At 40.6% G+C, this 27,729-nt stretch overlaps 2 protein-coding genes across 2 annotated transcripts; both read left to right on the top strand.

Moving 5' to 3' along the window:
• The first annotated feature begins 1,520 nt into the window (after window positions 1–1,520).
• Window positions 1,521–17,225, top strand: LOC137884741 (dual specificity testis-specific protein kinase 2-like). The gene is made up of 11 exons (XM_068726726.1): window positions 1,521–1,654; window positions 2,258–3,103; window positions 6,341–6,462; window positions 7,301–7,349; window positions 7,887–8,033; window positions 9,358–9,440; window positions 10,121–10,211; window positions 11,456–11,539; window positions 11,791–11,877; window positions 12,094–12,187; window positions 13,680–17,225. The coding sequence occupies exons 2-11, from the start codon at window positions 2,897–2,899 to the stop codon at window positions 14,903–14,905; spliced, it is 2,190 nt and encodes a 729-aa protein (XP_068582827.1). The 5' UTR covers window positions 1,521–1,654; window positions 2,258–2,896; the 3' UTR covers window positions 14,906–17,225.
• A 4,776-nt stretch (window positions 17,226–22,001) lies between these two features.
• Window positions 22,002–25,554, top strand: LOC137885356 (GTPase IMAP family member 9-like). Its single transcript, XM_068727582.1, has 2 exons — window positions 22,002–22,090; window positions 23,164–25,554. The coding sequence occupies exons 1-2, from the start codon at window positions 22,075–22,077 to the stop codon at window positions 24,225–24,227; spliced, it is 1,080 nt and encodes a 359-aa protein (XP_068583683.1). The 5' UTR covers window positions 22,002–22,074; the 3' UTR covers window positions 24,228–25,554.
• Window positions 25,555–27,729: the final 2,175 nt, after the last annotated feature.

The following is a 27,729-nucleotide window of genomic DNA, read 5'->3' as shown; positions in this document are numbered from 1 at the left end:
ATATAGGCTATAGGCTACTATGTTCACAACGTGCATCTACACAGGCTTACGTCATCATGAGCAGTATTATGACATAAGGCGGTAAAAACGCTCCTCGAGATAAAACCAAGCCATGACGTCATCCTCGCAGGATTTCATTTTAATTTCATTGTTATCGCGGGATTTTCAACTTTATATCAAACATATTACACATGTGTTCATGTGCTAAAATGACATACGAACATGCATGTATGTGATGGTGCCGTAGCATCTCTCCATTGCTTAGTAGGAAAACTTGGCTTCATCCGGGCCCAACGGATTTTGCAGTGGTGGGTAGAATGCGGGGTTGTGGGTTCGTGTATGTGCGCGTTCAGAGTTCCCTCATCACTTTCTCCAGCATGAACAGAAAATCGTGTCAGGAGCACCGCAGGAGGAGGAAGAGGAAGTTTAATATGAATGACTGTATTTTGAAATGATTCTCTAAAATTATCTTTTGTTATTCGTATTATTACCAGTGTAGTGCATATACTTTATCATTAATGTATTATTGTTATTATTATGATTTGAAACACAATTGCTGGCAAATTTATTTATTTATTTTAAAATGTGCGTCATCGCCAGTGCGCCACTTCCGGCTCAGTAGCTGGTCTGAGATTGTTTTCTTGTTGTAAATTTCTGGTTTTCCAAGCCTGAAGTTGGACAGAAGAAACCGATTCCAGATCATCTGTCAGGTTTTGGCTCTGGCTTCACATCTGCTCCAATCAGAGCCGAGTCAGCATGTGTGCCAGATGTCAAACTCGACAGAGTTAGAGAACAACATGCAAGAAGTTCAACTTTGTCTTCAACACAAGAGTCTTGAAGGGATGAAAGATTAAATGAAAACGATCCTCCGGATAACCCTACGGAAAAGCATTATCAAGTTAAAAGACAAACTGAATAGTGTTTATTTCACAGCATGACATCATGTTCATGCAGTCACTCTTGCCTGACTCGTGCAATTTTCATTTCTTTATAAATGATGGAAAAAAGTCTACTTGGTCATAGCATAATGCAAATCCACGTTATAATATATTATATTATTAGCCTAATTCTTTTTTTTATTGCATTTCTCAGTCATCTGTTCTAATTTAAAACTTGCATTCACCTTAGACTAAAAAGTGCTCTGATGTTTTGAATAATATAAAAAAATAATAAAAGTGTTGATTGAACTTAGTCGTAAACTCCTCATCCTCAGCCTATTGCAATGTGTCCATAATTGTATTATAAATAATTACATATGTCACGAGTTGAAAACATCGTTGGATTTGTTGTATGTGTTTATAAATTAATGATTAAAATATAGCTATATTTTAATCATCAATTTCTAAACACATAATTTTAATAAACAATACGTATTTTAAGTATACGTGCATACGGTCGCCTGTAAATCGACTGCGGTCAACTATGAATCGACTGTTCATATTGAGAGGCTTTTATTGTGAAATTACAGGAAGTCCTGTGTATCACTCTCGCTAGCTTGACTCCGCTCTGTCTCATTATGGTAGCCGTCCCAACGAGCGGCTCGTGAAGCAGGAATCCAGACAGGATTATCAGCAGCAGACACCGCGGAGCTGCCGAGCGACATTTCTGTTTTTACTTCTTCTCGGACCGCACCGACATTTACATCCAGACCGACGTGAGTATAGAAGTAAGCCGTCGACTATGATTCCGCAGCCCGCTTGTCATTGACAGCTCCCGTTATTAACGGTAGCCAGGGGTTTTTATTGACCAGGAGAAATATTGGATTTCGAAACGCGAACGTTATATTCTCCTGTTTACTTAGCCGTGGCCAAATTATACGCTGATTGTCTATACGCAGTTGTAAATGAATGAATAAAAAAATTAAATGTTTTAAAAAACATGGTTGAATGAGGCCTGTAATTATTTCTAAGCCTAACAGTCCGGTTGAGCAGTGCGGGTCGATGTTATCCAGGAGGCGATGGCTTATCGCCCTGCTAGCGATGCTTCTCTCCGGCTATCAGCCTCATGGATACCGTTTACCCACATATAAACACATCCAGCACATCGGCCCGGGACCCGGGTTAAGAGGAGGCTCTCAATCATTAAATGCGACAGAAATCAGCGCATACTAATGTGTCCTAATGTACCACAGTGGTGTTAACACCGAGCATTCCGTCATTCCGCTAATATGAGTGAAGTATTCACGTTATAGCACCAGTGAACCTGTGACATATTGTGTCCTATAATATCTCTACATTAATCCTTAATACTTCCTCAGGGACCTTTACATGGCAGCCGGTTGCTCCGCCCTCCTACCCTCTCCCGGCACCGTGCAGCTGCAGCGACAGTCCTCTCAGCCTCCAAACTAACGGGATGACGGAGGGAACCAGCCTCCTCACGTACCGGCACGGAGAGGCGACGTTCAAGGGCTGCAGGAATTACTAAAACCGCTGTGGCAGCGGCTTTGAGATTTGAAGTGACTTTCATTTCTGAGACTTTTCCATCCTTCCTGGGACGTCAGAGGACAGGGTGACCCACAGAGAAGCCCTGGAGCTGGTGGGAACTTGGAGCTTGCTCAGAGGAACTTTGGGACCATGGATGAACGAACCTTGGAGGGAATGGTAGACTATCCTTCACCTCCAATGAGTTGAATGAGACTACGCTGAACCAAGGAGAAATGTGGCCCACTACAGTAGAAGTATACTAGTCTCTCTCTATTAGTGTAATAAGGTCTACTGCAGGCATCATCAGATGTAAAGCAGCTATATTATCAGGTCATCCATATAAAGTTATTCTGGCATCATGATGGTGAGCGACTCCATCACCTCGTGTCTCAGGACTACAGCGGTCTAACACATATTCTGGTTCCCCTGTGGGAAAGAACGGAGCTACTGGAGCGCGGTGGTCCACCAGCACCATGGACTACCACGCTGAGTGCTGCTTCTGCGACCCCGAGGAGGGTTACGGCGGCCCGGACGAGCCGCCCCTCCACAGTATCCACGCACCCAACCGGATCCGCCCGTCCTCCTACCGAGCCCTGAGGAGTGCTGTGTCCAGTCTGGCCCGCATCGACGACTTCTTCTGTGAGAAGATAGGTTCAGGCTTCTTCTCTGAGGTCTTCAAGGTATGTGACCTGTCTACTGGTGAAACTACAACATCTCAGTGGGTGAAATAAACTGATAATAAATCAAATGTCAAATGATCAAGGTTCAAGGTCCATTTACCAAATATCAACCAATTGACACTCAGTGTGAACCTCTGACTTGTGGAGCCCCTGGGGGCCTGGGACCCGGTTTGCATGGTTGGAAACTAAGCCTTGTCTGAGGTCATCTTCAAATTGCTTGTCTGACCAACAAGATGCAACGATATTGACAATATTACGCAGATCGGACATCGGCCATGATAGAAGAGATCCACATTAAATACAGTTTCTCTGTCAGTGTCATGGTAACATTCAGCCCCAGTGGGCAGCTGCCATTGTTTTTAGTGCCTTAGAAATCCATGGCCTGATGTTGCCCATTATAGCAAAAATCATATCAAATATCACATCAAAATTATGGATGTCAAAAGAACATTTTTATGTTTTATATATAACGAGTTTGTATGTTAATAAACGTGTTAAACGGGACAATATACCGACCAGCCTTGAAAAGCCAACACGTAATGTCGCTGAAGATATCCAACAAAGGGATTTAAAGCAATGCATGCACACAGCTTTACCTTCATACAAACATAAACATCTACATCATGCACTGCTGGTATGCCTGATTCAGCTCATGAAGGAATGATATATAGTCTAAAATCCACACGACCTGATGTTCTGGTTCTCCTTTGGAAATATATGATAGAAAATATACAACTGATATAATAATAAGTATAACAGGCCAGCAGAAGATTTGGTCATATTTCATGCTAATGTTTATGTCATTAGATGTGTTACATACTGGACGGATGTTTGTCATACTTGTAGATATATACGTGTGTGCGTTCATTGGTGTGTGTGTGTGTGTGTGTGTGTGTGTGTGTGTGTGTGTGTGTGTTGTCTGTTTGTGTATGTGAGGGGACATGCTCATTGGAGGACAGGTCCTGCTGTCCAGACTAAGCAGATTACTGTCACACCGTGTGTGTGTGTGTGTGTGTGTGCGTGTGTGTGTGTGTGTGGGTGGACACTAGGTAACCTTTATGGTCATGATGTAGATGATCGACTCCTGCCCACCAAATCAAGAGTCCACTCAGCACCCACACATAGCAGTCACAACCACCTACAGTAGAGTTACCTCAAGTAGTTGTTGGAGTATTTGCTCAGGGTGAGGGTTTATACAAAGTGGATTCCTGTGCACATTCCTCTGCTCTTATCTGAAAAAAACAAAGCTTTACACACACACACACACACACACAAACACACACACACACACACACACACACACACACACCTACTGACATCAAAAACAGGGTGAGCGTAACATATTTTATTAAACTCCGTACGTATTATTCAGTACCTTATATGATTTAAATGGCATGACTTCTTTTAGTAAGATCCAGGGTTTAATGCTGAAGTCAGTAGACGAGTAGATGCTCTGTTTCATGGCTTTTCTTCTTCTTTGTAGACGTGTCCACAAACTGCCAACTAAGCCAGCTACTCCAAGAACGCTAACAATATAATCTTTATTCTGTTTATTCTCTTTTACATTATAGATAAGAGAGCTCCATAATGACCCAACCCTCATGTTTGGTCGTTAACATTCTAGCGGTAGCATTTCACTCAAAGCGATGATATTCTCCAGTTGAGGAGGAGTGAAAACAGGGCTACTGTTCCTTTAATAAAAGCATGTAGTATGTAGAGGATGCTTTCTCAAGTGCACCTCTTACTATTCGATGGGAGAGGGTTCATTCAGATCATTATTATAGATGTAAAAGAAAAAGAGAAAGGTGATGTAAACAGGAGAAAGGCAGGTACCAGGCCACTGGCCAAACCACCCTTCACCTGCAGCACAAGTTTGGTAAAACGATCACTAGCTCTGTGGCGGTTCATTTCAACCACAGGGGCCAACTGTTCCTTTAAGATGGCGGTTAAAGCAACCCAGAAACTTGCAGTGCAGAAAAACATAAGAAATGAACTTTAAACATGCTTGTTTCTAGAAAACAACAACTCAAAATCAAACACAACTACCAAGTCACACCATATGAATGATGTCGTGCTGCTTCCTCCTGTCTTCTCTCATCATCTTCTGATGACAGAACAACACTCACACGGTGGTTGTAATGCTCCTAAGGAGTGGATGATGCAGTATTATTAAACACAATAAGCACACAGATACAAAGACATAGTGTAATACATTCATTCACTAACAGATGACACCTTGAAGTTTATGTTTACATCCAAAAATACCAATGCATCTATCTGGTACACAAAATATATTTTGTCTAGTGCTTTAATAAAGCTAATTATTTATTACTATACAGAGTTTTTTTCAAGGATGGACCATTTGTCTTTCACTTCACATTGCACTTATTGCTGTTGGACCCATCCCCAGAACCAGTTCATTAGGTCTGTTATTACTGTTCAACCCAGCCTGCTGCCCTGGGTGTGTGCGTGCCTCCTGTCTGCTGCTGGGACAGGTCTCAGTAATGGACCAGTGGATTTGTGCAGATCAGGAGGAGTGATGGGAAATCCAGAAAGCCTATTAGTGCTATGCTATTAATACACACACACACACACACACACACACACACACACACACACACACACACACACACACGCACACACACACACAGGTCCAGACACTGGCTGAACCTTGCAATGACCCGTCCAGTCACACACATGACCACAGGCCCAGTGTACCTGCAGTGTCACATGGTCGGGTACTGGGACACTGCGGTTCTCTGCTGTGCAGAATAAAGGTCCAACCTTTGACAGGTGAAAAGGAGCCTGTTGTCTTCAGCAAGTAATCAACAGCTGCCCTAAGATAACTAATGTTACTATTAGCATTGCCAACAAGCGATGCAAACACGACGTACAGTACTAACCCTATATCAGATGACTTTATTGAACCTGGAAACATATTCAGTATTCTCACTTATTGACTGCCATGGACTATCGTGATGACATTTTCACAAAGTTCTGTTTTCCAAACTAAAGGTTCTATTTAATGATACACTGTCAAAAGAAACAATTAGTTTGATTTACATGTGTGGGGAGTTTTATCTGATACAAATGCATCAATTATGTCATTTGAAATGTAAGCTTCCATACATATTGATATTAAATTTAGACAGAGGTTTGAAATGAAAACGAGATGATAGAAAGTGCTTTCCAAAAGAAGTACTGCTCCTCAATCACCCTTCTCTGCTTGTTTTCCAGGTGCAACATCGGATCACAGGGCAGGTGATGGCACTGAAGATGAACACTCTGGCTAGCAACAAAGCTAACATGCTACGAGAAGTGCAGCTCATGAACAGGCTTTGCCACCCAAACATACTCAGGTAATATAGTACATAAGCCTGTTGCTAGGTGAGCTTAGATCGGCAACCTTTTGGATATGAATTGCCATTTTCACATTTTCTTGTTTTTTAGTGTGCCACATCAACATTAAGGTTAGCATTACGTTTAATTATGACACCACATCAAATTATAATCAGCTGCCATCCTTATTGTACCATATGATACTATCACAACCCTACTTTGGATTTTGTGTTGTCTTATGAATTTGGTGTTACCTCTATCATAACCTGTCTTGTCTTTACTAACTCAGATGTGCAATATCTGTGGAAACACTCATCAGCTTTTTTGCCTTGAATGAAGTGAAATTGAAGATTCTGAACCTTGGCAGAGCAGCTTCAGTCCAAAAGTTATGCTACTTCTCTACAGAGGAATATAGTAAACATCGCCATTGGAAAGTTCAACCAGTGATTTTGGCATATTGTGAAGTATAAATTGAACACAAATTGAGGCAACAATGGAAGAAATCATGTATGTGACAGTATTGATATCCTCAGTGTGAACACCTGTGTTCAAGTCAACTTCTTCAGCTTCTATACAGTATTTGAGCGAGGAACTACTGTGAAAGAGAGCAACACAGTGATCAGCAAATTGCTGGATATTTGTCGCTTATGTGGCTAAAAATAGTATCATAGGTGAGTTTTGAGCGTGAAAGCCTCAAACCTGCCGATATTCCAGTAGGCTAAATCCAAGCACTTTCAAGGCCTTAATTATTATTCTTTTTAAATCCTTTTACATAAGTATTTTCCAGACACGTGGCAATTCTACAATATGGCCTACATTAATAAAAAAAAAAAATCATATTTCTTTCTGTCTCCTCAGGTTTCTTGGGGTTTGTGTGCATGAGGGTCAACTCCACGCTCTGACTGAGGTAAAACCATCTTCTTTTAATATTGTCAGATTTATGTGTTGAAAAGTGTTTCATGTTTTTTATTCTCACTTTAAGTCTCCCTCTTCCATTTCCATTTTTTTTTTTTAAATCTTATCCATTATGGATAAAATAAAATAAGTAAAACACCACATGGCAAAATAATTTAATGTTGAAATAACTCAAATGCAGCTCCTAGAGAGCCAATTGGCTGTGTGTCTGCTTTTAATGATGGTGTACCAGGTAGTTTACACCGGGGTTGGTGTGCAGTGGTTACCATGGTTATGGTAAAAACTGAGAACTATAACAGCAATAAGCCCATTTAAACTGGAATAGGAGCATCTCATCATGAACCATGTAGTGCTTCAGGAATCCTGCTCATATTACAGTGACATATATCATATGTTAGTATTCAACATTCCAAACTGTGCTTGTATCTTGCAAATGGTAATGCATGATTCTCGTGCTGGTGTCTTACTTTAACACACATGAATGTGCTGACTGGGCATCTCACTGACATGCTGCTGTTTCTCTCTGTAGTATATAAATGGAGGCAACCTGGAGCAGCTGTTGGACAGTGATCTGTACCTGTCGTGGTGCGTCAGGATTGGTCTGTCTCTGGATATCGCCCGAGGGCTGCAGTACCTGCACAACAAGGGCATATTCCACAGAGACCTCACCTCCAAGGTACAGCAGGCAGGAATGAGATGCTTATGGATCATTGATTATGGGTGGGAATCTATCTAAAGAAACTCATTTTACAGAGAGAAAATACGCAAATTCTGCCATGATGCTGAAGTTCTATCTAGAGGGAACAGTGTGGTGACTGTGGCTCAGTGGTAGAGCAGGGTCGTCCTTCAATCAGAGGATCGGTGGTTCCATTGTGAATGACATGTAGTGCGAAAGTGCTTTGAGTGGGCGGAAGACTAGAAAAGTGCTATACAAGTACAAATTAATTTAGCATTTAGCATCTACAGTTTCCTGCATCCTGCTGTTAGAGTGTCTTTCATCCTGTCGCCTTTTGACACAAATAGGAAAAGAGAGGCTCAAAGCAAAGTCATGACAGGAGGAGCAGCGCTACGCAATACAGCAAGGTGCTACAGTGGTCAACCAGATACATGCAGGCACAGATTTCAGGTGAATTACTGAAATTACAGTATTTTGGCATTTGAGAAGCCTTCACAGATCCGTTACTCCAACTGGACTTCCTGGATTGTATTTCATGTCCCACCAGTACCTGAAGCAACCACCCCTTTGGTTTAATTTAAGAAAGGGCTAATTTTAGTGTCTGTCTGGACAGCAAAAAAACACACAAAATGCAATTTTTTGCAAATAGGATCTAAACCATATAAAGAGGTGGTTTGAAATGTGAGTCCAATCATTTCTACAGAATTGTCTCAGTCCAGATGCTCTGGTTGCTCAAATTGGATTTCAAAGTGCCTTTTGCGTCAGTTCACACCAGTCAGTACTTTGCGAATGGCAGCACACCTCTTGAAGCCCTCCTTGACTTCAGCACAGAACATCACAATTTGCATCGACTAGAAAGTGCGATTGTTTGGAGGGCGAAGTGACGGTGCTTCCGTGTTGGAGAGCCTCCCCAGCGTAGCTACGGAGCAAACCATGCTGATCTCAGATCCGATCTGATCTTTCGGAATAACAGTGTGGACAGTCTGTCTTAAAGATTTGATTTGAGAAACAAATGGGATCGTCTGATCGAACCCTAAAGACCTGCTTTAGCTCCACCTAGACATTTCCTCCACGTCATGTCGGGCAGGATGTAGAGAAGTAAAGGAGGAGGATGTGTTAGATGATGCTACACGTGTAACTGGAAGTTTACAGCTTCCAACTATAGCCTGAACAGTTCAGAACAGAGGGCTCATGTTACACATGAGACATTTCAACACAACCTGGAGAAATAAAACTAATACTGTCTGCATGGCTAGACTAGAGGTCAGTGAGAAAATGTGTCTTTTTTATTGATTAATAGGCTAATTTCACTTTCCCTGTGCAGAACTGTCTGGTTCGATGTGATAACAGCATGTTCACTGCTGTGGTGGGAGACTTCGGCCTAGCAGAGAAGATCCCTGATTACAGGTCAGTGAAGGGAAATCCAGAATCTTGGTGTCTTTTCTTCTGCTGCAGTCTAACAACAAACTCTTCATGAAAGAATTGTAGTCAGAAATACAGTCTGATGTCATTCTGATGTAATTCTTAGCTAGTCTGTGAGCCTAGCTGTATGTGCAACCACAGCTGCCAGAGACTGATTCATAATTATTTTAGGTTCCAGTGTTTTGAGCTGACAGCTGCTTTATTTTAACAAACACATCTGTATCCATTGAGGAGCCAGTATAAACCATTATAAACCAGTATAAACCAATCATTATCAGAGGTTATTTATGCTGAACCCATCTCAGTCTGTCTGTTGTGCATTATATGCCAATGAATGACTCCTTGTGCAGAACCAGGTCTTCATCCGACTCCGGAGATGACTACATTCTTTCATTAGTTGGTGATTCTTGGTACAGAAGTGTCGCTAATATTTAGTTCCCCGTGGGAAAAGGGATGGAAAAGAATCAAAATAATATGAACCAATACAAGAACAAAGCGTTGAAAAGAACCACAGTGTTAACTAAACTGAGCAGTACAAGCTCAACAAAGACGTGTTGTAGTGCTGTTGCTAGAATATACAAAATATTACAGATACAATTACAGCACAAGCTCACTGCTAATCCCGACTAGTGTGACTTTGAATGAGCACCTTGCTTTGTCTGCAGTGACGGTGTGGGGAAGCAGCCTCTGGCCATCGTGGGCTCCCCCTACTGGATGGCCCCTGAAGTTCTGAGAGGGGAGCTGTACGATGAGAAGGTAAAGCTGCACAGCTCACACAAACTACAGACTACAGAAGACATGAAAGCACAACACATTCATCCTCTTACAAATGAAAAGCTTAATTTTTAACAATACAACCACCTTTGGTCATTTCAGTACACTCAGGGTTTTACTTTGTCTGGTAGGATCAGTGGCTTGTGGTGGCTGAAGTCAGATAATGTTAGCAGACTATTGATAGATGTTACTGACTACCACACTCTCTGGTGCTACTTTTATACTATGTTATAGGGAAAATATTCCAATGATTTTATTAGAAAATTAAACAAGAATTAAACACACAGTACTTCAGAACCATTTCACTCTCAGTCAGGTTGTGGTCAAGTCAAAAAACATACAAAGTTTCACTTCAATTTCAATACATTCCTGAAGTTGTACTTTGGTGATGGTGACCAAAAAACTAAAATACTTCCTCCAATAAACAAGGTCACAGTCACTCACAGAGCAGTTGAACTGGATGAAGACTCTACCCTTTACTTTCTGATGTACAGGAAGAAGAAATAAAGACATCATGTATTAAGACCAGATGTTTCGCCATTTGCAGTGTTTTGGCATTTGAGAAGCCTTCAAATTCACAGAACTGGACTTCCTGGATTGTATTTCATGTCTCAGCGGTAACTGAAGCAACCACCCCTTTGGTTTAATTTAAGAAAGGGCTAATTTCAGTCTAAGGCCATTTTATGACATGTCTGTCTGGACAGCAAAAAAACACACAAAATGCAATTTTTTGCAAATAGGATCTAAACCATATAAAGAGGTGGTTTGAAATGCGAGTCCAATCATTTCTACAGAATTGTCTCAGTCCAGATGCTCTGGTTGCTCAAATTGGATTTCAAAGTGCCTTTTGCATCAGTTCACACCAGTCAGTACTTTGCGGATGGCAGCACACCTCTTGAAGCCCTCCTTGACTTAAGCATTTCCTCTATTTCTAATGAAATTAACATTCAAGTTGGTAAAACATTCAAAATCCCTTAACCTTTGTCTCAACCAAGGGTATTGTCTGGTTTAACGCATCGACTGGGAGCTTGACTGAGATTTGGAGGCAACATTGGGCACTAAAAGTCAACCGGGGAGTGTTGAACCTGATATGAATTGAACTTTTCTAGTGATTTAAACATCAGAAACTTGGTATCAATTCTCCACAACCCTTGAGGTTTCAGTTTACCACTGCGTGTCTATGTGTGCATAGTCGGAACTAACATGCACTCCACTCCTCTGCTCAGGTGGATGTGTTTGCATACGGCATCATCCTGTGTGAGATCATCGCCCGGATTGAAGCCGACCCTGACTTCTTACCCAGGACAGAGGTAGCCTCCATGCCTGTGATTTAGTCAGGTGGTGTAGTGATGTGTCTCTCCCTCACAGACAGAAATATGTTGCTACTTTTATATTTTATGGTGGGAGGAACAATATTGTCGATGTTCCAAACTGCTTTTGAGAGCCATGGAAACTATTTGCAGTTTAATATTTGCAACACAGCAACAAGATGTGGAGGAATCAATGTTTTACACTGAAACACTGTGTGTGTGTGTGTGTGTGTGTGTGTGTGTGTGTGTAGGACTTTGGTCTTGACGTGGATGCATTTGAGAACATGGTTGGGGATTGTCCAGCTGCGTTCTTAAGCCTCGCTGTCACCTGCTGTAATGTAAGTGCTCACACACACACTGTCTCATTGGTCATAACCTAAAAGGTTACAAAGTGTGTCAGTTTCCCTCGTCTGACACCACCTTGGACAGTTGGACCTCTCTGAGCCACTGTGTCTTTGTTGACAGCATGTTACTACGTTCTCTAAATGAATGTGTTACTGATGTTAACAGTCTCATTCTTTGTATGTGGATCTTTGTCCTTGTGTTGTTTTCAGATGAGTGCAGAGAGGCGTCCCTCGTTCTCTGACATTGTCTTCACATTGGAGGGCATGGAGACAGAAGAAGAGAGAGAGACGTCCATTGCACTCGGTAAAAAGCATCAAATAGATATTTTTCATGTCTTCATTCAATGTAAAAGATGTTTTTTACAGCACTGTCCGTCTGAGTGCTCCCACAAGTCTGTGTGTCTTGTTCCCTGAATACTCTGATCTGTCCCCTGTCTTTGAGTGCAGTCAGTCTAGTGCTAATGGAAATGGATCATAGATATAAGATAGCATAGAAGGCCAACATTTTGATGATGTACAGCTTTTCTGTTAAACTGATGCTTCCTAATGTGGGTAAGGCACTGGAAGATGGCTGTTTTGTAATCTCTGGCCTCATGCAGACCGCCTCAGCCTGTTTAGGGAAGCGGAAGTTCATCTTAGCTTAAAACACTAGCTGCCATTCTATCACTTCTTTTAGACCTTTCACGCCTCCTCAGTAGGGCAGCTTCTGGACCCTGGCCCTATCAACCCCAAACTAGATCCCGATCTGACCCTAATGTACACTAAAATCACACGACTATGTTTAAGCCCTGTGATCACATGCAACATGCAGGCATAATCAACCAGCAGAGCATCAAACAATCTGAGCTAATCACATTAGTAAATCACATCAGAATGAACAACACTATTTTTACCTCAGCAGGTAGCAGGTTTGTTATTCAAATGCATGTTGAATTCATTACTACTGTCAGCCTATCCCAGGGGAAGAGCTGTCTTATCTTAAGGAGACTATGCAGACACTCAGAGATGAGCAACACTGGACTTTGGTTAGAAAACAGTTTTATTCGATTTTTACGATAAAAATAATACTACCAGTTACAAAATATGTATGATACAATAAGGAGTAAATACGCACTCTTTGGGTCAAACCCCCCCAAAGACCCAGATACTTTGTTGTCTCTCCCTATTTATACATCCTTACTTGGAGATCCATATATGGTTAACAACTAATCATCACCAAACCATTGGATTATACTGTTTATGTTACATTTAGTTGGTAGCCCTCCTTCGAAGCTTCCTGTCTGGCCTTTATTGGCAGAACATCAGTCAGGATGTCTCTCACCGTTACAACCTGTTTCCTATGCTGAATCAAGACCAGAGCAGGTTAAACAAAGACAACCTTTTTCCCTTATCTCACCTTTCAATGGATATAGAAGCACATAGGATTACTTAATAATAAATGAAAGAAAATCACATTACGGTTCTCATCATTAAATGAACACTAAGTAATATGAGATTAGACATAAGGAATAAAATCATATCTGAGACCAAAACCCTCTTCGCTCAATAAAAGGCAATAAATCATGTAACTTATCAAAGAGAATGAAACTTAAATTGAAGTAGTTGCCCACTTGGCCTTGGCTACAGCTTGTGTCAGAGATGGGTTTCCCCTCCGGTTCTCCCGTGGAGAGTTGGCTTACTTGAAGGCCGACTCATATACAGACTAGGGTTGAATCCTGGGAAATGAGATCCTGGTATTTCCTGAAATATGTCATCTGTATTTTCTACATGTCTCCCTCCCTCCTTCCCTTGCTCAGAGCCAGTATCGGTAGAAGTCAGCCCGTATCGGCGCCGCAGCTCTCCCTGTCACCCCGGTGACCGAAGCCAGCAACGACAAGGCTTGGCGAGAAGCCAGTCGGACATGTTACCCCCGACAACCCTGACCCCTCCTCTCCTCGGGACTCCCCCGCGGGTCAACCCCTTCTCTCTCAGACAGGACCTGAATGGGGGGCGTTGTAAACTTTTAGACACACCTAGCAAGTCCGTCATCTCCCTGACATTTACCCTCCCGGCGCTTCGCGATCCGTGTTCCTCCCCCCAGCTTCTCAGAGGGATGCCGGGGACGCGAGCTCTGCCGAGGAGATGTCAGTCGCTCCCCTGTACTCCAGAGCTCAGCCGGACTGTAGCCTTGCCACGAGACACTGAGGGGAGGGAGGAGGAAAATGAGGAGGACGTCAGGGCGGCACTTAGAAGAGGAACAGTGGAGGACGATATGAGGAAGGAGACAGGGGTGTCAGAGAAGACAGGTGAAAGGTTGCAGGTTGAGAAAATGGAGATAACTGAGAAGAGAGAGTTGTTAACGGAGGAGGATGAGATGGGAGAGGCTTCAGGGCTTCCTGTGGAGCTGGAGATGGTGTCTCTGGAGCGACTCGAGGAGGTGGAGGAAGAGGAGGGTGTATGTCTAACAGAACCCATGGACTGTACCAAGTCACCAGAGCCAGCAGATGGAGTCATGGACTCCACACCTAGAAGACCCCTGCTCACCTCCACTTGTTCCTCCTCTTTACAGACCAATGGCTGGCAACTTCCCATCTCCAACGGACCTCCCTCCTTGCCTGCTCTGCCACAACTGGACAACAACAACGGCTCGGCCCTTGTAATTGGCCAGCAGGTGCAGTGGGGGGGAGGAGGGCGTGCTAATGGTTACAGTGAAGCCCAGGTCCAGTCCTCTGACCCTAGTGGCAACTCTGAGCAGGATGAGGTCATTTCCTGTCCAGGCTGCTGTCTGGTAGGTCTGAGTTTTCCCTCTGTGTGCCTCCGTGGTTCAACTGCTGTGCCTGCCCCCCGCCGAAGGGCTTCGTTACCACGGCAGCGACCTTACCGTAACCTCAATGGTACCATAACTGGTGGCAGCGCTTCCTCGTCAACAACGGCCTCCACAGCAACCAAAGCTCTACTGTGTCGCAGCACAAATGGACTAGTAGTAAGTGGGCCCTCGGTGCCATGTGAACCCGGCCGGTCCCTGCCGGAGGCCCAGACATAGAGCCAGAGTGCAACGCGTCATATTGTGAAAACCACACCCACTGCAGGGGAAACCAAAAGAGGGCTGACAGGCTAACAACATACCAGTAGCTAGCTAAAACTGCATATCAGGATTATTTCATCACCCTATGTTTACCAGGGGTGTAGCTGATAACTAAAATGGTGATGGGACAAGTTAGCTGGTAGCATGCTAATGTTAACATAAAACGGCCGAGCTTTCTAATGTATCCACATTCCACAATAACAGTCCCAAACTGTCAAAATACACAATACAAAGTCGATGGAGAGCCATCAATTGTTCTCTCCTCCGGTGGAGCGGTACTTAATTGTGCTATGTCTCTTTAAGCCTGCTGAAGGGGGATTTGGTTTTGAACTTGTGACACGCACCAGCACTAAATGTTAGCGTTCAAGCTGAGCAACACTAACTGTTGCTGTGCTAACACTGAGAACCCAATACTGACCTCAGCATCTGAGATGTGTTGTTAACTCTGTGCTGTCACAGCAAACAGTAGCATTGGTGATTAGAGGGCCACCTGGTGGGCTGGAGGATTAAATACAACGAGTCACCGTGACAGTGAAGAACGTGGTGGTGTGACGTCAGACGTGGCTAAAGCAGGCACAATACCGCTGAACCTGACAGGGTTCTAACAAAACGGGCTGAGCATGGCTGTAAAGTGAACACTGAACAGTCAGGGTCAACTACACTCATCACTGCTGGTCCAAACAGTGATGCTCGCCCCATTTTCTACTGAACCAAATCTAACCGAACACAGTCTGCATTCAACTGTGCTGGCTTCACTTCCCGAGGCTCCCATGGGGAAAGAAAGTGTGCGACTCATTTGACAAGTAAACTTGTAGTTTATTACAACTTGGATCTTATTTACGTAGTTATGGCCGTCATTTCTATCAGTAATAATAACAATGTACTGTCCAAGCTAATCGCTGAGATCTGTGAACACGTGACATGATTAAAAAGAAGCAACCCTGAGGTTAAGCAAACTGGTTTGGGAGACAGTAAAATGATGACCCACGTTGTCTGTGGACTGTGGTGGATGTTTACAATGGACACACGTCACTTTTGTTTTTTCCTCCGTGTAAAGTGGTGTAAAGTCTGACTGCTCGTGCTTGTTCCCTGTCAGATTATATCGAGACTGGGTTCCCAGCTCTCAGCATTTATTTTAGTAAGTATAGATATGAATGATGGCCCAAACTACAAAATATGAAATATCCTTTAATATGTAGAGTACTTTTTGTAAACGGCGGTGGGGGAAGAACATTTTGGAATTCATTGTGCCTCCCTTTATGGAGGAAGTTTAGGAGGAATAAAAAGGCCCACTACTGATGGAAACACTGCACTGGTTCTATGTGGAGAGAACAGTTAGGCACCGTGTGGCTGCAGGGCCATTAACACATGTAAAAACACTGTTTTTGATTCTATTTAATTGACTAACAGTAGCTACAGGGGCAATATTTATACAATTAATAAAGATGATTTACTTCCTACATTTTTATAGCAGTTGACCTGCATGTGTGTGTGTCTGTGTGTGTGTGTGTGTGTGTGTGTGTGTGTGTGTGTGTGTGTGTGTGTGTGTGTGTGTGTGTGTGTGTGTGAGAGAGAGAGAGAAAGAGAAAGAGAGAATGAGAGAGAAAGAAGCTGATATCTGTTGCTTTGGGGGATTTAAAGGAAGAAATGGTTGTCATGTAAATTCTTTATTTTTGCACTTCAGTTTGCAGCACTTTCCTTTTACTTAACGGTGCTTTATTTAAATCTGTCCTACTGGTGTTTGTAATGTGTGTGTGTGTGTGTGTGTGTGTGTGTGTGTGTGTGTGTGTGTGTGTGTGTGCTTCTGGCCCAACAAACTACACACCTTTCATCCTTTGACACCCACTCCCCCTCACATGTACCTTGTGTGTTTACATGTGCATTTTGATGACACAGATGTAACTTAAAAGTGGTATGTGAAGCAGGTATGCATATTTATTGTACAGATCATTCCACACACTGTGTGTGTATGTGCTTTTGAACAAAGGGTAGAGTGACAGATACTTGCAGGATAACTTTTTCATCCCGTCATTTCTGATGTTAAACCAATTCTCGCTTCATTTCCATGTTATGTTCTTCTATACAGCGGGGAACCTACGGGCAATAATCTGGTAATAAACAAATATGGTTGTGCACAATCTTCTGTGCTGTTTGTATTTTATTCATCCATGCCACATATCTACCAAAAATCACAACATACACCTGAACTGTAACTCATAAGCCAGATAAATGTGTGAATAAAATATGTTTTTGATCAGTTTCAGGTATTGGCATGAAAAAATGAAAAAAATGTCTTCTTCTTTTCATCAAACAACACACCCTTTGGGCCCTTTCATATGGAAAACACCACCAACAATAATAGGATTGTATTAAGATTCAAAAAATAAATTGTGTTACCATGACAACTTTACCAACTTTTTAAAATCTTAATAATAAATAAACTAAATGTAGGTATATTTTGATGGTGGTAGCTGGATAAAAAATTACAGAATCGCTGCAGTGTTCTCAAAATGACAAAGTACAGTTATTTTTTTTTGGAAACATAGAGTACATGCCATGCTTTAGAGAATCAAAGCTTAACAGAAGCGGTGAGAAAATGTGTGCTCCAGCAGGCACTTTAGTCTACACACAGTCTACCGTCATTCCTAGTGATCATTAGCTCTAGCAACTCTCATTTCTACTGTCAGGAGCTGATACCACTAAGACCTATTTCTAAGATATGACTTGTGATCTTTTCTACCCTCATTCAAAGCCGCCAGCAGCTCTGCAGCCACGTAACACGTAACAGCTGTACACATAACAATTTGAAATTTGTCTACAGGTTTACAAATCCAACATAAAAAAACAATATTTAGCAACAAGCAAAAAATGAATTAATGTTTAGATAGGGCATTCCTTGACATTTTAAAGAAGTCGTTCTGGTTATTAAAATGTAATTCTGCTCATGGAAAAATATATTCATCATTTATATCTTTTTTACTGTCTCTAATATTGTCCAAAGACCCTGTTCCAAAGTCTGTCCCACCATTCTCACATGGTGTTAAAACATGACTTCAACGGCTTAACAGTGCAGCAACATCTGTACATTTAGGCCGTCACACCCCCGCTTTAACTGAAGTTTCAGTTTCACTGTGATGTCCACTGTATAAATATTTAGTAGGTGTGGTTTGCTGAATAGAGCCATGACAAAGAGAAGCAGCAGAAAGACTCTGAACTGGAGCAGTGCCTGCACTCTGTAGCCCAAACATGGCCTACAATACTACCATGATATCACTACTGTCATTTTCAGGTACATACTCTTATCTTTGGGTCAGCTAGAACATGCTTTAATGTTCCAAGGACACATTTTTGCCCCCTGCTGTCTGAAATGCTCTGTTTTAGTCTTTAAGGTACATTTGTGAGAGAGCCCACAGAGCCCAAGAAGAAAACATTGTTTTTAGAGAAACAGAGGTAACGTGTTAGCATGTAGCAGAGTATATGTCATGTTAACACTTACAGTAACTATCAGGATTTTGGGGGTGGAAGGTACAACATGAAATAATAGGAAATGTGAAATATTAGTCAAGTAATTCTTTGTGGAAAAGAGACAAACTTACAAAAGTAATCAAAGTTGAGTAAAGTGACGACTGTCCCCATGTGTTATCCTGACTTCTCATCATTACTGTATGTCAGTGACACTAATCATGATGAGACAGTAGACTTTATCCTGTGTCAACATAACTGAAAGTGGAATTACTGATCTTACAACGTAACTTACTGACTTCCATGTCAGCAGCTACTCTGAGGACTGTAGTCCATGTTTCACAGAGTAATTTAGATCTTTTCACTTGAAGTTTGGACTTGTCAGTTGTTGCTAGGCTTGGGGAGTACCGAATTATATGGAACGCCAGTACATGATTAGGATACAAAAAATCTGTTACAGTAACAGAAAAAAAACGTAATCAGATTACCAATACATTTGGTAAAAATGGGGATAACAATTTCAAAAATTAAAAAAATAGAGGTGGGTGGTGTGACCCATGTTATCACAAAGCAGGATGGTTTGCACACTTTTAATTACATTTCTTTTTGCTGAGAAGTATCCCAGCTCATTTCTATCGTAGGAAATGAGCCTTTCATCAACAACATTTATGCGGTCAAATAGAGACAGACTAGCAGCAATCTAACATCTCTAAAAAAAATGATCTTGCCAATTTTTCAATCATAGACAGACATTCAAAGCTTCTTTCGAAAATTTAAATTAAAGGCTTTAAATGGGGGGGGGGGGGGGGGGGAGGCCTTTGGTACAGCTCTACAAATTAGCATTAAATGGATGCTGCTGCTGATGTTAACATCCAGCAACACTAGTGGGCCAAATGATTCAAGAGCTTGAATGGTGACAACATTTTCACAGCTGGAAGGCAGAACTTGTACTGTACTGTGTTGTTGAAATGAAATTTCAGCATGATTTTTTCTTTTCTCTTTATTTACATTTTTGGTATTGATAAAATCCCCAAATTACGGAGATAATCAGATAACATTACTAGTATATTGTGATACTTGGATCAGGTAATTGATTAAATTTTTCAACAGGTAATTTGTAATTGTATTGGAATACACTTTAAAGTAATCCATCGAACCCCGGTTATTACCATATTTATGCTGTGTAATGTTTGTCGAACTCACAGATATATGTTTGATAACCTTTCAAAATTCTGTAGAGAATATTGTATAATTCATATTTTCATCGATCAACATATAATAAAGTTTGAATGTAAAACAGAGAAATGTTTTGTGTTACTTACAGTCACTATTTACTACCTGTTGTAAAGGGTTAGGTTTTCATAGTCAGGATGTAAATTGTTGTTTTTTTACCCTCCTATCAATTATGTTTTTCATATCACCTGTTTTAACTGTGTAATTACAGAAAGCCTTTTTGAAGGAACATGTTATATTTCTCTAACACCACAGGAGCCTTTAAACATTTAAAAATGACCAAAACCTTTAAAAAAAAAAAAGCTCTTTATTCATAGTAATGAAAAAAATAAAGTATAAATTGGGTGTACATAATCAACAAAGCAGCAAAGTCATAACTTTTAGATAAACTCTTATGGGACTCTCAGGTCACAGTGGTCCAGGAACACCTCAAACAGGAGCATAATCACACAGATTCAATGTGATGTGTACATATATACATATACAGTATATATAAATACACACACACATATATATATATATATACATACATACATATATAAACATATATATTTTTATATATTTATATATATTTAAGACGCTGGGATTCAAAGCGTGTTGTTTTATCTATGCTTGTCTTTTGGTTTTGCACCTTCAAAACCTCCAGAGCACATATACCACACATCCAGCTTGCATTGTCGATATTGCTAACTTAAACACTCCTGAGCCAGTTTGGGACAAATATTATTTCTATGAATGGATCCAGTCTTTGAGGGTATGATCTTCTGTGCATATGTATATGCAGTCACTTACGACTGGGAAAACTAAATCCCTTTTGAAATAACAAACAGGTACATGTGTCTATGCAATAGGATACATTTGAGGCTGAAGTCCAATGTGCTTTTTCAAGGTCTCTTTATCTAAATGAGGCTCTAAGTCAAAGTACCAGCACTGAAAGCTGATGAGAGCATCTTTAATATCTGTAAGCTTGAAATGAAAGAAATGAAAAAAGCTCCATAATGGTCTCATGTTGAAATATAGACCGAATAGAGTTCTGCTCAGGCTAAAGGCGGTAAAAGCTTGAATGAGGATAATGTACTTTACAAAAGCTTATGAGTATGTAGAGCATTCTTATGAGTATCTAGAGCATTAATTACACAGTTAAAACGGGTGATATGAAAATTATAATTCATTCATTCATTTATTCTTCCACACAGAACAAGATAATGAGGAGCTGAGTATAATGATGGTGGGGAAGACTGAAATTGGGAAGAGTGCCATTGGAAACACCATTCTGGGACGAAAGTGCTTTAAATCGAAGTTCAGTGGAACGTCTATGACTGTAAACTGTTCCAAGGCCGAAGCTGAGTACAATGTCAGAGCAATATGTCCTCCGTGTGAATGTGTTGAATTGACTAAACCTTAAGCACTAACGCACCAAAGCACTAAAGAACCTAAAGATTTACTGTCTTGTAAGTCTCTCTTTTTCTCTTTTCTCAAATTTGAACAGTAATTTCTAATCATCTCTATTGATGCACTTTCTGGTTAATGTGGTTAATACATTTTGAAAGGCACTTTGAATTGTCTTTGTGTATAGTATGTCATATTAAAATTAACTTGCCTCACAATGTCTTACAGCCCTGCCCTATGAATCATGTCATTCTTGTTAATCGTTGTATAATTTATTACATAAGTCGATGAACAAGTTAAAGTCCAAAATATCACGTGGAATTTCAGAGAACTGCTGCCTTTTCCTGTGCCGCTTTAAAGAAGTGCTGCCATTTCTTGTAAATGCTCAGGGAGGGGTGACCAATGTTTGTTCAGGTAACGGCTGAATTCAAACAGAAAATACAAGTCAAACAACAGTGGGAACTTGTAAAAGAAAGTTAAGTTATAGGAAATACTGTGACAAATAAGCCAGCATGTGGTCATCGAGAAACACTTTTCTACACACAAGTTCCATATTTATCTGGGATATAGTAAATCATTATCATGACTGTATGCATAGTTAAATTATTGTCTTTTTTCTCAATATTCATGGATGTGTTTTGCAAAGGGATCAAGGTTTAAAACATTTGAAAGTACTCTTTAAAAAGTATACTACACTAAAGCTCTAGTAATAACTTAATGTGTTATTTGTTAGGCTTATAGTAATACTAAGGCTTATAGTAATACTATATTGATTAATTCATCTAGAATAACTAATGTCTCTTGCTTTCTTTGTTAAGACAAGACTACGTATACTTATCCAAAATGATTAAAGACAATATTGTATTTAGCATATTCTTATTTATTAAAAATCATTCCATAACCGAAACCTCCATAAAAAGCTTTAGTTTCCCTTTCTATTTGGGAGTGTGGTTTAGTACATATAGGGTTGTTCTAACAGAGGAGACACATTCTGAACTGTCTGAACTTCAGCTGCAGTATCTACTCCACTCTTTAACCCAAACATGGCCATAAACCTAGGTAAGTCAGAAACTGTATCTATGTTTTAAAGTACAATAATTGTTTGGTGATATAGCAGTGCTCACTGCTGAATCTAATTTTATGAAATGTTCCTCTGTACCTCCTATAAACTAATACTGTGTTAGACTTACTTGGAGGAACTGCAAATATAGTTTTCTGACTTTAGTACCAAGAATATAACTTCATTTAAATTCTGGAATTCTTCTTTTCCCTTAAAATCATGATTTCGTCATTACTAGAAAATTAAAAAAAAATGTTATCCATAGTTAAGTCACATGAATGCAGTTTTTGTTCTTAAGAATCTGAGTCAAAAGTTGATTTGTTCTGTTTTTTGGTAGGGAGGTTGAATTGTCTTTTGAAGGGAGGTTCATTACATTACATTATGGTCATTTAGCAGATGCTTTTAACCAAAGTGATGTACAATTCAGTATCTATCTACACACCGTAGACGCAGCTATGGGAGCAATTTTGGGGTTAAGTGTCTTGCTCAAGGACACATTGACATGAGACTAGTGGAGCAGGCGCCAAGGATTGAACCACTGACCCTCTGATTGAAAGGTGGCCCTGCTCTCCACTTAGCCACGGTCACCCCCCCCGGTTAAGTTGAGCTTTTTCTTTGACTTATTAAGTGATGTGACTGACAAACAATTTTATTAGTAACATTTTTATTTTATCAAGAATTTTTTTTTTTATTTTTAAAATCTTAGACACCCTCAAAGAAATGTGTCAGTCTGGATATGTGGACAGGTTTCCACCTTGCAGTTCCACTTTCAGCTGACAGAGGGGGTAGTTTAAAAGACCTGCTGTCTCTTCCTGTAAGTGATGAACTGAACAGTATATGGAAGCCACATTAGATGATGGAGAGAAAGCCAGATGAGAACATTTATTTGTCTCAAATGAAAGTCTGCAACAAATGTTGGAAATTGGAACCTGCAACAAACTCCTTTATTGGCTCTGTCAAAGCAGCAGAATGGATTCTTCTGTTCTCCTATATATGTACAAGTTGCATTGAGTACAACGTGTGTACAACCTGATGTAGAGTCTTATTCAGTGTCACTCATTCTTCTACACAGGAAGCAGCAGAAAAAATGATGAGGAGCTGAGGATAGTGATGGTGGGGAAGACTGGAATTGGGAAGAGTGCCACTGGAAACACCATTCTGGGACGAAATTGCTTTGAATCAAAGTTCAGTGGAAAGTCTATGACTGTAGACTGTTCCAAGGGCGAAGCTGTGGTGGGGGGACAAAGGGTTGCTGTTATCGACACCCCAGGCCTCTTTGACACCAGGTTTGACAAGGATAAAACATCTAAAGATCTCAGCCAGTGCATCTCTTATGCTGCTCCTGGACCGCATGTGTTCCTGGTGGTCATCAGGCTGGGCAGATACACTGAAGAGGAAAAGCAGACAGTGCAGAAAATTCAAGAAATCTTTGGCCAGACTGCAGACACATACAGCATGGTCCTCTTTACTCATGGTGACAACCTTGAAGACACATCTATTGAGGACTTCTTGAAGGATTGTTCAGACCTGCAGGAACTTGTAGACAGATGTAATGGCCAGTACCATGTCTTCAATAATAAGCTGGAGGGTCGCTTTCAGGTCACTGAGCTGCTCCAGAAGATCAGAAATGTAGCCCAGAAGAACGGAGGAAGCCACTACACCAACGAGATGTTCCAAGAGGCAGAAAGGGCAATCGAAAAGGAGCAACAACGCATCCTCAAAGAGAAAGAAGAGCAAATACACAAAGAGAAAGAGAAACTGGAGAGGAAAATACAGGAAAAATATGAAGAAGAGATGAAGAAAATTAATAAACAACTCCAGGCTGAGAGAGAGAGGGAGAGAAAAAAGGGAGAGGAGGAAATCAAGAGGAAGAAGCAGATGATGGATGATGACAGAGTGAGGGAGATGAAAGAGAGAGAAGCAGAGAGAAAGAGAGATAGAGAGGAGAGAGAAAAGGAGATGGCAAACATGATGAATAAAATGAAGGAACAGCGTGACAGAGAACTGAGAAAAGAAAGAGAAAAGTTGCAGGCAAAGCATGAGAAAGAGGCCAGAGAGGAAGCTGAGGAGAATAATTCATTTATTGATGACATAATTAACGGAATCAAAAATGCTTGGAACAGTCTCTGGTCTTGATTTCTTAGGCCGTTAAACTACAGAGTAACCCTCCAGAAGCTAACACATACAGGAATATATGAAACAAAAATGATTTCATCCACATAACTATAATCTACATTTCCCTTTTTTAATTATCAGAATGAATGATAATGAAGATAATGTTGTCAAGCTAAGTCACACATGATTTTTTTGAATGTGGTTTTAGGAGGTAAGAAATACGCATATTAACTTAATTATTTAAAAGATCATATCAAAACTGAAGTAACAGTCAAAGCATTCTTTTCACAAGTTATGTAAAGCTGTAAGTGTTCATATGCTAAACTGATCTAGTAATAAACATTATATAATAAACAATGTGGCTCAGTAGGAGCTCTGCACAAACTTATGAATTAAAAAGTATAAATTAGGTCTAATTAGACTGTTCACACAGGAACTTTAACTAAGCCCCGTTTCCTCTAAAATCATATCTTAAATTAGACAAATTGTCTCATGAATGTGATTTGAAGTTGTCCCGTGAATGAGATTTTGAAGGGTTTTAATTTTGAAATGCTACATCAGAATGTCCTGGCTCTCTCTGAGTCACACCTTGAGGTGGTCTGCTATTAAGGCACTTTTGCATTGGCTTCACTTTTCAGAACCGGAGGTTGCTGCCTGGTCTTGCTTTTTTTCTTTTTTTTCTCCACAGACTTAAAGAGGTGAAGTCCTGCCCCTTCTGGTAGACCACAATGGGACCTTATTTAGGAAAAAGTATGTATGTAGTCAATGGCAAGAGTAAAATGAGGATTTGATCCTCTTTGAATTGTGCCATGAATTACAAATATGTTTGACTATTGTAAAAATATTGAAGGACAAGACTGTAAAAAAAGTAATTAGAATGACAAACACAAAATGCAACATGGAAAGTAACAAAAAGCAAACACGGAAATTGATGATTATTCTGATTTCATGAAAACTGAACAAATGCTGATTATGGGTTATGTACGTTTTAATCAAAAAAAATGAAAATACAGAAATACCATTCGTTTTTTTGTTTTATATAATGCATAGACTGTATAAGGAGATGCAGAGTAAACGTGTTCACCCTTTCTACCAGTAGATGGCAGTATAAGTGTTAGATGGCAGTATTTAGTTGTGTCTTTATTAATTATCAAGGTTATTGATACAGATGTATTTAATGCTGTTTATTTGATCTGATACTTGATATTGATGGCTAATTTGCAACCTAGTTTTGTACATCATGTATTTACTTGTTATTGTTATGTCATTTTAGAACCAAACATTCCTACATGGAAGAGTGAGCATGTGTTGATCATGAGGCAATAAATAATGACAATTGAACAATAAAGAGACGTTTGGTTTGTTCCTTTTAAACACTAAGCATAATTTACCTCATTGATTTATTTGTCACACTTAAATCCTGAATCGAATGGTTGAACAGAGGTCAAAGATATAACGTTGGTCAAAAGCTGTGGTACAAATAAAATTATTTCACTCTAGACACGGATGCCATGCGCGTGTCCGCCGAGAAAACACATGCCCGCGCAAAAGAAAGACGTCTGAGCCTTCTCTCCGATTGGTCAGCGCAGTGACCTTCATTGTGGCAGCGCTTCAGCGGGACAGATCTTGGTGCTGTGAGGGGACAGACGGCGTGTCCCCATGGTTTTATGAAAAGATGAATGTATTCATGTAGAGAGGCTCCTCCAACGTCCGGCACATCGAACTCAGCGGTACGTATTGGCCATATGATTGATCTCATTTCACTGCACCTTTGAGAGACGCTCGTGTGTCTGTGCTTTGACCGGTCGAGACACTTTCATATTTTTGTCAGTGCGTACCAGTATGGCTCATTCTAACATTATGCGACCACGCCTTAAGTGCGATGTGCTCAAACAGGTCACGTGCAGTTGAGAAGGAGGGATGCTCGTGCGTTGTGAGCAGAGGTGTAGCCATGAAGGAGACATCCTCCTCGCTAAACTGTAGACTATGAAGGGACTCTGTTTGAGGCCCAGGCCCCTTACTTTGGTCCAAGTGAATTAGGAGTGTTCATGTCATTTATTTTCATAGTGGTTAAAACAATCACAAATGTAAGGAGAACAAGAAAAGCTGTCAGTGATATGTATTGACATAAAATGTTCACAAATACCTTTTGGAGCTAGAAGTACCATTATATGAAAAAAATCTTAACTTGATAAAGAATGCATTATTGCAGGATCTAAATGGCATTTCATCCCATATGCTATTTACAAAATAAGAGGTTTGTCTTTCTTATTACAGTTCCTCACCATCTAGTCACCCACAGACTGTAAGCTAAAAATGATTTCACATCATAAAGACATCATTTTCTATTTTCTTTTAAAAACTTAACAAGAACAACCATTATCTGATCTGTTGACCATGAGCAGTTAAGGACTTGCTTTAGGACACCTTCAGTGTGGCAATGAGCAAGTGATGCTCTTTCACTTTCCTGACCTCTGATTCTGTAAAGTGAAGCCGATGCTTGATGTATTAAACTTGCATTCTCTCTACTGACCATCAGGGGGCGACTCCTCTGGTTCTATAGAAGTCTATGAGAAAATGATTACTTCTCACTTGATTTATTACCTCAGTAAACATTGTAAACATGAGTTTTTACCAGTGACGTGCGGTGAGATTCGTGGCTGGTGAGGCACTGACACTACATAAGTCAGATTTACAAATATATGAACCCAATAGAGAAGCTTAAATCACCATTCAATTGGCAGGTTGCACATTGACTACTGGTTGTTTTTCATATCAGCATTCTTTACACACACATAGGTAAGGTACATATTTGATTCCACTGGGAGCGTTTCAGTAGCGGAGGCCCACTACTGATGGAAACACTGCACTGGTTCTATGTGGAGAGAACAGTTAGGCACCGTGTGGCTGCAGGGCCATTAACACATGTAAAAACATTGTTTTCGATTCTATTTAATTGACTAACAGTAGCTACAGGGGCAATATTTATACAATTAATAAAGATGATTTACTTCCTACATTTTTATAGCAGTTGACCTGCATGTGTGTGTGTCTGTGTGTGTGTGTGTGTGTGTGTGTGTGTGTGTGTGTGTGTGTGTGTGTGTGTGTGTGTGAGAGAGAGAGAAAGAGAGAATGAGAGAGAAAGAAGCTGATATCTGTTGCTTTGGGGGATTTAAAGGAAGAAATGGTTGTCATTTAAATTCTTTATTTTTGCACTTCAGTTTGCAGCACTTTCCTTTTACTTAACGGTGCTTTATTTAAATCTGTCCTACTGGTGTTTGTAATGTGTGTGTGTGTGTGTGTGTGTGTGTGTGTGTGTGTGTGTGTGTGTGTGTGTGTGTGTGTGTGTGTGTGCTTCTGGCCCAACAAACTACACACCTTTCATCCTTTGACACCCACTCCCCCTCACATGTACCTTGTGTGTTTACATGTGCATTTTGATGACACAGATGTAACTTAAAAGTGGTATGTGAAGCAGGTATGCATATTTATTGTACAGATCATTCCACACACTGTGTGTGTA

This window comes from Cebidichthys violaceus, unplaced genomic scaffold, assembly GCF_023349555.1.
Source record: "Cebidichthys violaceus isolate CVI_PGR_0920_01 unplaced genomic scaffold, fCebVio1.0.p SCAF_4, whole genome shotgun sequence".
Lineage (NCBI taxonomy): Eukaryota > Metazoa > Chordata > Actinopteri > Perciformes > Stichaeidae > Cebidichthys > Cebidichthys violaceus.
The sequence above is the reverse complement of the archived record's forward strand: the minus strand, read 5'-3'. Positions and strand labels throughout refer to the sequence as shown.